General features: G+C 53.7%; 1 protein-coding gene across 1 annotated transcript in view; it reads left to right on the forward strand.

The window, feature by feature from the left end:
- The first annotated feature begins 7,476 nt into the window (after positions 1-7,476).
- LSM14B (LSM family member 14B) overlaps positions 7,477-12,987 on the forward strand; it is a 26,076-nt gene continuing 20,565 nt past the window's right edge. The window contains exons 1-2 of the mRNA XM_018560062.1: positions 7,477-7,683; positions 10,122-10,285. Coding sequence (XP_018415564.1) covers positions 7,563-7,683; positions 10,122-10,285 — 285 coding nt within the window. The 5' untranslated portion in view covers positions 7,477-7,562. The remainder of the gene's footprint in view (positions 7,684-10,121; positions 10,286-12,987) is intronic.

Below are 12,987 nucleotides of genomic sequence, written 5' to 3' on the forward strand. Positions count from 1 at the left end.
ACTGGAGGCGGGGAAGGGGCAGGGCGCGGGACACCCGGAGGGGGGCGGGGCCAAAAAGACACTGGAGGTGTACGAGGCTCATTTCCGGGTGTGCCCGGTGAGCGGGCACCGCATCGTTCCGCCACACACTAGTGTACGTGTGCCCACTGCACTGTCGCACAGGCTCGGTGCCCACTGCACTGTCACACAGGCTCGGTGCCCACTGAGCACCATGCACCCTGCTGGGCACCAAGCTCACCCATTGCACTCTGTATGACCTGCTGGGCACTGTACCTACCTGAGCACCCCCTGCTGGGCACTCTACCCACCAAGCCCCCTACACCCTAGTGGATGCTAGACTCACCTGGGCACATTACCCACTGAGCCCTCTGCACCCACTCAGGTGCTGGACACACTCACCTGGGTACCCCCCTGCTGGGCACTGAATCCATCTAGACCCCCCCCCCACAGCCAATAGGGGGAAGCTATCAAAACTGAAAATGAAAGCTAAAAGCTGATTGGTTGCCATGGGCAACTGCTTCAGAATCATGTCTGCTCCACTTTTTATGGATTCCCCCCATTGAGTGGAATTGATCAACTCTGGAGCAGTTGCCCCTGGTAACCAATCAGCTTTCCATTTGGAAAATGGAAAGAGAGGAGCTAATTGGTTCGCGGGGGCACCTGCTGCAGTTTTGTTCTGCGTTTTCTACTCCCTGCCATTGACTGTAATGTAATACAGTGAAAATGAGGCATTCCCCACAATGCACTGCTCTCTAAGGCAGGGGGTGGGCAGCTCTTAACTACAAATCCCAGCATGTCTCTGCCTCGGGGGTCATGCCTGTGGCTTAGACTTGCAGTGCCTCATGGGAGTTGTAGTTCCTCATCAGCTGGATGTAACTTCCTATAACTGATCAATTCTCATGTCCAGAGGTATAAGTGGCAGAAAAATCGCAGGGGGTTACTGAGGTCGGTGAACGCGGCTCAGCGCCAGTCTTGGCGAGCACGCCGATCGGCGAATGTGTCCGTGTGGACTCCCTTCCTGAGAAAAGAAATGGAAACATTGTTTACAATACAACACGGATCTGATACATTAAAGAACGCGACCCTGACATCCCCGTGTCATGTGATCAATTCAGAGAATTTCCAGCATCTGTCCCCTTCCCTAGTATCCCGAATCTGGAGTCTCACTTCTAGTGCTGAAATGGAGGTTATGTAAGGGGACCCCCATAGCTAATAAAGATGTCCATACTAAACTACTTCCTGTTCAATGAAAAGAAAACTTAAAGGGGGAGTAGCTTCACCGTGCTCCAGTATTAGTGTTCCAGTCCCTGTTACTGAGGGGGGCGGCGTCACCGTGCTCCAGTATTAGTGTCCCAGCCCCTGTTACTGAGGGGAGCGGCGACACCGTGCTCCAGTATTAGTGTCCCAGCCCCTGTTACTGAGGGGAGCGGCGACACCGTGCTCCAGTATTAGTGTCCCAGCCCCTGTTACTGAGGGGAGCGGCGACACCGTGCTCCAGTATTAGTGTCCCAGCCCCTGTTACTGAGGGGAGCGGCGACACCGTGCTCCAGTATTAGTGTCCCAGCCCCTGTTACTGAGGGGAGCGGCGACACCGTGCTCCAGTATTAGTGTCCCAGCCCCTGTTACTGAGGGGAGCGGCGACACCGTGCTCCAGTATTAGTGTCCCAGCCCCTGTTACTGAGGGGAGCGGCGACACCGTGCTCCAGTATTAGTGTCCCAGCCCCTGTTACTGAGGGGAGCGGCGACACCGTGCTCCAGTATTAGTGTCCCAGCCCCTGTTACTGAGGGGAGCGGCGACACCGTGCTCCAGTATTAGTGTCCCAGCCCCTGTTACTGAGGGGAGCGGCGACACCGTGCTCCAGTATTAGTGTCCCAGCCCCTGTTACTGAGGGGAGCGGCGACACCGTGCTCCAGTATTAGTGTCCCAGCCCCTGTTACTGAGGGGAGCGGCGACACCGTGCTCCAGTATTAGTGTCCCAGCCCCTGTTACTGAGGGGAGCGGCGACACCGTGCTCCAGTATTAGTGTCCCAGCCCCTGTTACTGAGGGGAGCGGCGACACCGTGCTCCAGTATTAGTGTCCCAGCCCCTGTTACTGAGGGGAGCGGCGACACCGTGCTCCAGTATTAGTGTCCCAGCCCCTGTTACTGAGGGGAGCGGCGACACCGTGCTCCAGTATTAGTGTCCCAGCCCCTGTTACTGAGGGGAGCGGCGACACCGTGCTCCAGTATTAGTGTCCCAGCCCCTGTTACTGAGGGGAGCGGCGACACCGTGCTCCAGTATTAGTGTCCCAGCCCCTGTTACTGAGGGGAGCGGCGACACCGTGCTCCAGTATTAGTGTCCCAGCCCCTGTTACTGAGGGGAGCGGCGACACCGTGCTCCAGTATTAGTGTCCCAGCCCCTGTTACTGAGGGGAGCGGCGACACCGTGCTCCAGTATTAGTGTCCCAGCCCCTGTTACTGAGGGGAGCGGCGACACCGTGCTCCAGTATTAGTGTCCCAGCCCCTGTTACTGAGGGGAGCGGCGACACCGTGCTCCAGTATTAGTGTCCCAGCCCCTGTTACTGAGGGGAGCGGCGACACCGTGCTCCAGTATTAGTGTCCCAGCCCCTGTTACTGAGGGGAGCGGCGACACCGTGCTCCAGTATTAGTGTCCCAGCCCCTGTTACTGAGGGGAGCGGCGACACCGTGCTCCAGTATTAGTGTCCCAGCCCCTGTTACTGAGGGGAGCGGCGACACCGTGCTCCAGTATTAGTGTCCCAGCCCCTGTTACTGAGGGGAGCGGCGACACCGTGCTCCAGTATTAGTGTCCCAGCCCCTGTTACTGAGGGGAGCGGCGACACCGTGCTCCAGTATTAGTGTCCCAGCCCCTGTTACTGAGGGGAGCGGCGACACCGTGCTCCAGTATTAGTGTCCCAGCCCCTGTTACTGAGGGGAGCGGCGACACCGTGCTCCAGTATTAGTGTCCCAGCCCCTGTTACTGAGGGGAGCGGCGACACCGTGCTCCAGTATTAGTGTCCCAGCCCCTGTTACTGAGGGGAGCGGCGACACCGTGCTCCAGTATTAGTGTCCCAGCCCCTGTTACTGAGGGGAGCGGCGACACCGTGCTCCAGTATTAGTGTCCCAGCCCCTGTTACTGAGGGGAGCGGCGACACCGTGCTCCAGTATTAGTGTCCCAGCCCCTGTTACTGAGGGGAGCGGCGACACCGTGCTCCAGTATTAGTGTCCCAGCCCCTGTTACTGAGGGGAGCGGCGACACCGTGCTCCAGTATTAGTGTCCCAGCCCCTGTTACTGAGGGGAGCGGCGACACCGTGCTCCAGTATTAGTGTCCCAGCCCCTGTTACTGAGGGGAGCGGCGACACCGTGCTCCAGTATTAGTGTCCCAGCCCCTGTTACTGAGGGGAGCGGCGACACCGTGCTCCAGTATTAGTGTCCCAGCCCCTGTTACTGAGGGGAGCGGCGACACCGTGCTCCAGTATTAGTGTCCCAGCCCCTGTTACTGAGGGGAGCGGCGACACCGTGCTCCAGTATTAGTGTCCCAGCCCCTGTTACTGAGGGGAGCGGCGACACCGTGCTCCAGTATTAGTGTCCCAGCCCCTGTTACTGAGGGGAGCGGCGACACCGTGCTCCAGTATTAGTGTCCCAGCCCCTGTTACTGAGGGGAGCGGCGACACCGTGCTCCAGTATTAGTGTCCCAGCCCCTGTTACTGAGGGGAGCGGCGACACCGTGCTCCAGTATTAGTGTCCCAGCCCCTGTTACTGAGGGGAGCGGCGACACCGTGCTCCAGTATTAGTGTCCCAGCCCCTGTTACTGAGGGGAGCGGCGACACCGTGCTCCAGTATTAGTGTCCCAGCCCCTGTTACTGAGGGGAGCGGCGACACCGTGCTCCAGTATTAGTGTCCCAGCCCCTGTTACTGAGGGGAGCGGCGACACCGTGCTCCAGTATTAGTGTCCCAGCCCCTGTTACTGAGGGGAGCGGCGACACCGTGCTCCAGTATTAGTGTCCCAGCCCCTGTTACTGAGGGGAGCGGCGACACCGTGCTCCAGTATTAGTGTCCCAGCCCCTGTTACTGAGGGGAGCGGCGACACCGTGCTCCAGTATTAGTGTCCCAGCCCCTGTTACTGAGGGGAGCGGCGACACCGTGCTCCAGTATTAGTGTCCCAGCCCCTGTTACTGAGGGGAGCGGCGACACCGTGCTCCAGTATTAGTGTCCCAGCCCCTGTTACTGAGGGGAGCGGCGACACCGTGCTCCAGTATTAGTGTCCCAGCCCCTGTTACTGAGGGGAGCGGCGACACCGTGCTCCAGTATTAGTGTCCCAGCCCCTGTTACTGAGGGGAGCGGCGACACCGTGCTCCAGTATTAGTGTCCCAGCCCCTGTTACTGAGGGGAGCGGCGACACCGTGCTCCAGTATTAGTGTCCCAGCCCCTGTTACTGAGGGGAGCGGCGACACCGTGCTCCAGTATTAGTGTCCCAGCCCCTGTTACTGAGGGGAGCGGCGACACCGTGCTCCAGTATTAGTGTCCCAGCCCCTGTTACTGAGGGGAGCGGCGACACCGTGCTCCAGTATTAGTGTCCCAGCCCCTGTTACTGAGGGGAGCGGCGACACCGTGCTCCAGTATTAGTGTCCCAGCCCCTGTTACTGAGGGGAGCGGCGACACCGTGCTCCAGTATTAGTGTCCCAGCCCCTGTTACTGAGGGGAGCGGCGACACCGTGCTCCAGTATTAGTGTCCCAGCCCCTGTTACTGAGGGGAGCGGCGACACCGTGCTCCAGTATTAGTGTCCCAGCCCCTGTTACTGAGGGGAGCGGCGACACCGTGCTCCAGTATTAGTGTCCCAGCCCCTGTTACTGAGGGGAGCGGCGACACCGTGCTCCAGTATTAGTGTCCCAGCCCCTGTTACTGAGGGGAGCGGCGACACCGTGCTCCAGTATTAGTGTCCCAGCCCCTGTTACTGAGGGGAGCGGCGACACCGTGCTCCAGTATTAGTGTCCCAGCCCCTGTTACTGAGGGGAGCGGCGACACCGTGCTCCAGTATTAGTGTCCCAGCCCCTGTTACTGAGGGGAGCGGCGACACCGTGCTCCAGTATTAGTGTCCCAGCCCCTGTTACTGAGGGGAGCGGCGTCACTGTGCTCCAGTATTAGTGTTCCAGTCCATGGAAGTCGGGGACCAGTTTTGGAAGGTGCGGGCTCAGGTACAGGCATCTTTATATTACGTATCAGTAGTAGACGGGGGGACCCATCACTTAAAGGACAACTCTGGGCATTTTCTTTTCAAATGAACCCTTGCACTGTGGCTACCTCCGCACAGCAAGGCTTCAGTGCTCATTTTGGTCTAGGGGACAGAAGATACTCGCCCCATACTGGGCCCTGTGGCAGTGACTGCTCACTCCCTCTCCACTCCGGGTGTGGTATGTCCCTTGATGGGCCGCCGTAATATCCTGGTGTTCCTCTTTAAGGATATCCTCACCCAGGGGTTTGATGGGACTCAGCAGAGTTATTCTTACATCAAGTGCTGCCCAGGTCATGGTGACTACAGCGCCTGCTGCTGGTGGAACATGTGAAGGACACGTTTGTTCCTCTGTAAGGCTGGCTGTACACTGGGGGCCAGCTCACACCGAATGTGGTGCGTTCCAGAGCGGTAGCTGCTGGAACGCACCGCAATCACTCACAAAACCTCCCCTTGCATTCTGAGGCGGGAGGGGGGCGTGGCAGTGCACCGCTGCCACGCCCCCCGCCTGCAGTGCGATCAGACGTATGGCAAAACTTTGCGTTCCGTTCCACGGCAAATGCAAAAAATAGAGCAAGCAGCACTTTTTTGTGTTAGCGGTGGAACGCAGGCAAAGTTTTGCCACACGTCCGATCGCACTTCGGGCGGGGAGGGGGGCGTGGAAGCGGTGCCATTGAATCCAATGCACCGCCATGCCCCATCCCACACCAGAACGCAGGGCGGACAACCTGTGCTGAAACTACAAATCCCATGATGCATCTGCCTTTGGAGTCACGCCTGTGGCTGTCAGAGTCTTGCAGTGCCTCATGGGACTTGTAGTTCCACCACAGCTGGCGTGCCGAAGTTGCCTACCACTGCATTAGAGCATGACACTATTGCTAACACACCACATGGGCATGCCATCCTATATGTAACATATCACTGGCTATGAGAATGGTTATCTGATGGCTCGGAGCAATGATGACTAGCCGCACTCTGTTTGTGACATTGGCGCAGTCGTGTGGTTACTTACAGCTGTGTAGGGACTACATACCGCCATTTTGGCTGACCCTCCAGCTTACATTACCGTGATGCTCTATTAAAATACATGTTTCGTTTAAAGTAATCCTGCTCAGCTAGTCTTGTGATCCAGACAATGCAGCCAGATCACTGACCGCCCAGCGCTTGGGAAAGAACTTAACTCCGCCTGTTGATTGGACGATGAAGGAGCAGCAGCGCACTAGTGAAGCCAACCCTCTCTGTTCAGTGCTGGACGGACAGCACTGTGCAAAGCAATGCCGCCCCTCCCTTTCCCAATCTGATGGTGCTGACATAAAGACAGGGACTGGGCTGTATATCGTGTGACATTTCTAAGGGATTCCTGGACCTTATTTGGGCACGTGGCCATATAAGGTCAATGATGTCACCAGCGTCCCACCCCTTTGTTTACATTCAACTGCGGGGAAGGGAGATGCCCAGGCTTCAGCTGATTGGGCTGGCATTGACAGCTTCTTTCCCGGTTCTGGCAAGCTCAAGTTGGGGCCCAACCCGAGCTTATCCCTAGTCAGAACCTGTGTCAGTTTTTATGTCACATTTGGGAGAGTTCCTCTCACTTCCTCTGTGGTCACCAGGACAGGAAGTGAGGGTAGCCTGTCCAATGGGAACAGAGATTTTTTTTTTTTTTGTATAACAGCTGTCCTGCTAAGGGTACCCCCCTTGAATAGAAAGCAAGGGGACAAATCACCCCAGAGGGGCCACATACAGCAAGGTGAGGCCGATGGACGTTCTAACTTTCCAAATTTGTATTGGAAAAGAAATAAAATGTTTGGCCGAAGCATGGCCTGTGATCAATCAGTTCTGTATATAAAAAAAAAAACAACGTTTCTAAGAATTAAATGGGTTGGTGAGACCAAAAAATATAATAAAATATGAATAAAGTCACGTGATGTTATTGGTGACAGGTCCTCTTTAAGCCCCGGGTCACCTGTGAACTGAACTGTCTCATCACACTGGCAGACATCGGCCAGTCCCACCTACAACATGGCTGCCGCCGCCTCCCCCCCCACACACATGTCGTCACCTGGAGCAGCTGTGCCTCGCGTCACTAGTTGCCGAGGCTCGCCTAGCCTGCCCGCGACAGCCAATCAACGCCCTTAACGTCACCTGCCCGGAGATACCCGCACAGAAGACTGCGCAGTAAAGAAACGAGAGGGCGCCCCGCCCCGCTGGCGTGTTAGTGGGCGGGTCCGTTGGAACGGTTTAAAAAGGGAGGTGATGGGCGGCGCCTCGCAGTCCGGGGGGGTTCCTCAGGTGGGAAGGTGTATAGTAGGAGGACTCACTGTCAAAGCTGCAGCATGAGCTCGGGAACGCCGTACATCGGGAGCAAGATCAGCCTGATCTCCAAGGCGCAGATCCGCTATGAGGGCATCCTGTACACCATTGACACCGAGAACTCCACTGTGGCCCTAGCCAAAGGTGAAGCCGGGGGCTCCGGGCCTGGGAGAAAGGGGGTGCACCATTTGTGTATGTGCGTCACTGCCATTCACCAGCTTGTGCCCGGAGGGGTGCGTGTTTCCCTGCAGAGGGCTGACGTCATTCGGGGCACGATTCTGGTGCCCGCTAGAGGGCTGGGGCAGCCCTGTCACCCCAGGGGAACACCGGCGGGCGTCCATGACGTCCTATTAGGCTTTACCAGTGTGATGACATTCTCCATCTAGAGAACTACCGGTCGCAGCTTGTCCTGGGGTACTGGTTAGATATGCATGGTCTTGGGGTGGGTGGCCTTGAGAATTAGAGGGTTTTATGGTGTTCCTGTGTTTGGCCATTTTACTGATGAGGTTTCGACTGCTAGGCTGCTATTCATGGCTACCCAGATGTGATTAAATCAAGGGATGGAGCTCCCCAAAACATTGCCTGCTGGGTGGGATGGAATGCCTGCAGGGTGGTGGGATGGAGCTCCCCAAAGCATTGTCTGCTGGGTGGGATGGAATGCCTGCCGGGTGGTGGGATGGAGCTCCCCAAAGCATTGCCTGCTGGGTGGGATGGAATGCCTGCCGGGTGGTGGGATGGAGCTCCCCAAAGCATTGCCTGCTGGGTGGGATGGAATGCCTGCCGGGTGGTGGGATGGAGATCCCAAAAGCATTGCCTGCCAGGAGGGTGGGGATGGAGCTCCCAAAAACCATTGCCTCCTGGTTGGGATGGACCTCCCAAAAGCATTGCCTGCTGGGTAATAGAGCTCCAAAAAACACTACATGCTAGGTGGAGGTGGAGTTTCTAAAATACTACATGTGGGAGGGTGGAGCTCCCAAAAACCCTCCTTACTAGGTGGGAGGATGGAGCTCCCAAAATATTACCTGTGGGGTGGATTTCCCAATAAATGTTACCTGATGGATGGACCTCATACAAATGCTACCTGACCCCAAAACACTCAGCTGTTTCGGATGTAGCTCTCATAAACTCTGTATGGGATGGGATCCCCCAAAACACTACCTGTTGGATGGCAACCCCAAAAATGCTACCTGCTATGTAGGTTGAAGCTCCCAAAAACCCTACCTGCTGAGTGAGGTGCAGCTACAAAAACCCTACCAGCTGAGTGAAGTGCAGCTACAAAAACCCTACCTGCTGAGTGAGGTGCAGCTACCAAAACCCTACCTGCTGGGTGAGGAAGAGCTGCCAAAAGCATTACCTGCTGGGTGGGATGGAGCTCAATGGCACCACCTGCTTGGTGGAGGCCGCTGAGCCCTGGCCAAGCTATGGGAGCCCTTGAGGTCATCTGCAGGATGCCAGGTATGCATCTAGATGTCTGTTAGATGGAGATGAACCTTGAGCCTTTCTCCTCAGGATGGGTAGCCATTACAGCCATCTTGTTTATAGCTTCAGCCATCTAGCAACCACTTAAGATTTGATGTCCAAACCTGGATTGGTCACTGGGTGCCTTTTTTAATTAGGGATGTGTTGGGTGCTTAAGGGCCTCTCATTGGCTTTTGTTGGTTTAAAAAACATTTTTTTTAAATCTCTCTATTGGAATGCAAAACCAGCTTATGGAGGTCAGGAGGAGGTCAGATGCACATGTCAATGAATTTGGAATCTTCTCTGAAGCATCTCAGACTGAAGCCATCAACTTAAGCCTATTAACACAGGACCTTCATTGGGGCAATGGGTGCCTGAAAGTGGGAAACCTAGTACGTTATTTAGGGTGTATGTTAGAGGGTATGAGGTCCTCAGTGCCCCTGGCTTTTCTTTGCAGAGTGAATTGCTAGAAGTGGGTAACCTCTTTAATGTTTATACCATCTCTTTATACTATGGGGGACTGGTGCTGATGGGTCGCTTTATAGCCTGATTATGCACTAAGGGCCAATGACCATCTTGACTGGTGGCAGAGAAGAGTCCAATCGACTGGGACCTTATGCACTTAACACAAAGTCTTTAGGGTTTCTGAATGACCTTGTCAGGCTACAGTCATCATGCAGGAGTTAGACATTGGTTAACTTGGCTGCCCATTACATGCCCTGGAAGTGTTCCAGTGGGGTAGAGTTGGGTGTTTATGGGTTTCATGGGTATCCAGGCTTTTCACTTACAGGGAGGGTTTGGTTAATTTGGGTCCCATAACATTTTATCTGAGGCATGATGGATGCCCTGGTTATTCCATGCATCCTATAGTTGGCCATCAGAGTGGTGTGGTCTCTTTTCTCATAATTACTATTATACACGATATATATATAGTGCCAACAGTTTGCGCGGCGCTTTACAATATAAGGAAGACATCACAATACAAGACAAGATGGTAGAGGGCCCTTCCCCTGAGGGCTTACAATCTAACATACTGCACCCGTCTGGTTGCTCTTGGGAGCAAGGCACTCTGAGGAATGGTATTCTGCAATTCTTCCCTTAACAGTCTCTTGCTCTCTGTACAGTACGTTCCTTTGGAACAGAAGACCGTCCGACTGACAGGCCAGCACCCCCTCGCGAAGAGGTATACGAGTATATCATCTTCAGGGGCAGTGACATTAAAGATATTACTGTGTGTGAGCCACCCAAGGCCCAGCATGCCTTGCCCCAGGATCCAGCCATTGTCCAGGTATGTAAACTAAGGATATTACATTGAACGGTTTCCTAAATTGCGTGCAAATTTGTGGGTCATCTATTGGTTTTAAAGCAACCGTGTACTTTGTACCTGACAAAATACTAATGATTTAATAGGAAGTATTATAGGCAAGATGTGCTTTCCTTCCCTGTGGCAGAGCACCCTCAAAATCCAGGTTCAAGCTTGAACTTCCTGAATGCTGCACTTGGCTTGGCAAGCTCCTTCCTGTTGCCTGCGTTAGTGCATAGGCCTATTGACTTGGTTATCAGGTTCCTATCGCTTCCTCAGTCCTCTTCCAGGACAGCTACGCGAGACTTGATTGGCTCCAAAATCCATGTTCACGCTTGAACTTCCTGAATGCTGCACATGGCTTGGCAAGCTCCTCCCTGTTGCCTGCGTTAACCAAGTCAATAGGCCTATGCACTAACGCAGGCAACAGGGAGGAGCTTGCCAAGCCATGTGCAGCATCCTCTTCCAGGACAGCTACGCGAGACTTGATTGGCTCCAAAATCCATGTTCACGCTTGAACTTCCTGAATGCTGCACATGGCTTGGCAAGCTCCTCCCTGTTGCCTGCGTTAACCAAGTCAATAGGCTTATGCACTAACGCAGGCAACAGGGAGGAGCTTGCCAAGCCATGTGCAGCATTCAGGAAGTTCAAGCGTGAACATGGATTTTGGAGCCAATCAAGTCTCGCGTAGCTGTCCTGGAAGAGGACTGAGGAAGCGATAGGAACCTGATAACCAAGTCAATAGGCCTATGCACTAACGCAGGCAACAGGAAGGAGCTTGCCAAGCCAAGTGCAGCATTCAGGAAGTTCAAGCTTGAACCTGGATTTTGAGGGTGCTCTGCCACAGGGAAGGAAAGCACATCTTGCCTATAATACTTCCTATTAAATCATTAGTATTTTGTCAGGTACAAAGTACACGGTTGCTTTAAAACCAATAGATGACCCACAAATTTGCACGCAATTTAGGAAACCGTTCAATGTAATATCCTTAGTTTACATACCTGGACAATGGCTGGATCCTGGGGCAAGGCATGCTGGGCCTTGGGTGGCTCACACACAGTAATATCTTTAATGTCACTGCCCCTGAAGATGATATACTCGTATACCTCTTCGCGAGGGGGTGCTGGCCTGTCAGTCGGACGGTCTTCTGTTCCAAAGGAACGTACTGTACAGAGAGCAAGAGACTGTTAAGGGAAGAATTGCAGAATACCATTCCTCAGAGTGCCTTGCTCCCAAGAGCAACCAGACGGGTGCAGTATGTTAGATTGTAAGCCCTCAGGGGAAGGGCCCTCTACCATCTTGTCTTGTATTGTGATGTCTTCCTTATATTGTAAAGCGCCGCGCAAACTGTTGGCACTATATATATATCGTGTATAATAGTAATTATGAGAAAAGAGACCACACCACTCTGATGGCCAACTATAGGATGCATGGAATAACCAGGGCATCCATCATGCCTCAGATAAAATGTTATGGGACCCAAATTAACCAAACCCTCCCTGTAAGTGAAAAGCCTGGATACCCATGAAACCCATAAACACCCAACTCTACCCCACTGGAACACTTCCAGGGCATGTAATGGGCAGCCAAGTTAACCAATGTCTAACTCCTGCATGATGACTGTAGCCTGACAAGGTCATTCAGAAACCCTAAAGACTTTGTGTTAAGTGCATAAGGTCCCAGTCGATTGGACTCTTCTCTGCCACCAGTCAAGATGGTCATTGGCCCTTAGTGCATAATCAGGCTATAAAGCGACCCATCAGCACCAGTCCCCCATAGTATAAAGAGATGGTATAAACATTAAAGAGGTTACCCACTTCTAGCAATTCACTCTGCAAAGAAAAGCCAGGGGCACTGAGGACCTCATACCCTCTAACATACACCCTAAATAACGTACTAGGTTTCCCACTTTCAGGCACCCATTGCCCCAATGAAGGTCCTGTGTTAATAGGCTTAAGTTGATGGCTTCAGTCTGAGATGCTTCAGAGAAGATTCCAAATTCATTGACATGTGCATCTGACCTCCTCCTGACCTCCATAAGCTGGTTTTGCATTCCAATAGAGAGATTTAAAAAAAATGTTTTTTAAACCAACAAAAGCCAATGAGAGGCCCTTAAGCACCCAACACATCCCTAATTAAAAAAGGCACCCAGTGACCAATCCAGGTTTGGACATCAAATCTTAAGTGGTTGCTAGATGGCTGAAGCTATAAACAAGATGGCTGTAATGGCTACCCATCCTGAGGAGAAAGGCTCAAGGTTCATCTCCATCTAACAGACATCTAGATGCATACCTGGCATCCTGCAGATGACCTCAAGGGCTCCCATAGCTTGGCCAGGGCTCAGCGGCCTCCACCAAGCAGGTGGTGCCATTGAGCTCCATCCCACCCAGCAGGTAATGCTTTTGGCAGCTCTTCCTCACCCAGCAGGTAGGGTTTTGGTAGCTGCACCTCACTCAGCAGGTAGGGTTTTTGTAGCTGCACTTCACTCAGCTGGTAGGGTTTTTGTAGCTGCACCTCACTCAGCAGGTAGGGTTTTTGGGAGCTTCAACCTACATAGCAGGTAGCATTTTTGGGGTTGCCATCCAACAGGTAGTGTTTTGGGGGATCCCATCCCATACAGAGTTTATGAGAGCTACATCCGAAACAGCTGAGTGTTTTGGGGAGCTCCAACCCAGCAGGTAGTACTT

This window comes from Nanorana parkeri, unplaced genomic scaffold (assembly GCF_000935625.1).
Source record: "Nanorana parkeri isolate BGI_ZX_2015 unplaced genomic scaffold, ASM93562v1 scaffold17, whole genome shotgun sequence".
Classification (NCBI taxonomy): domain Eukaryota; kingdom Metazoa; phylum Chordata; class Amphibia; order Anura; family Dicroglossidae; genus Nanorana; species Nanorana parkeri.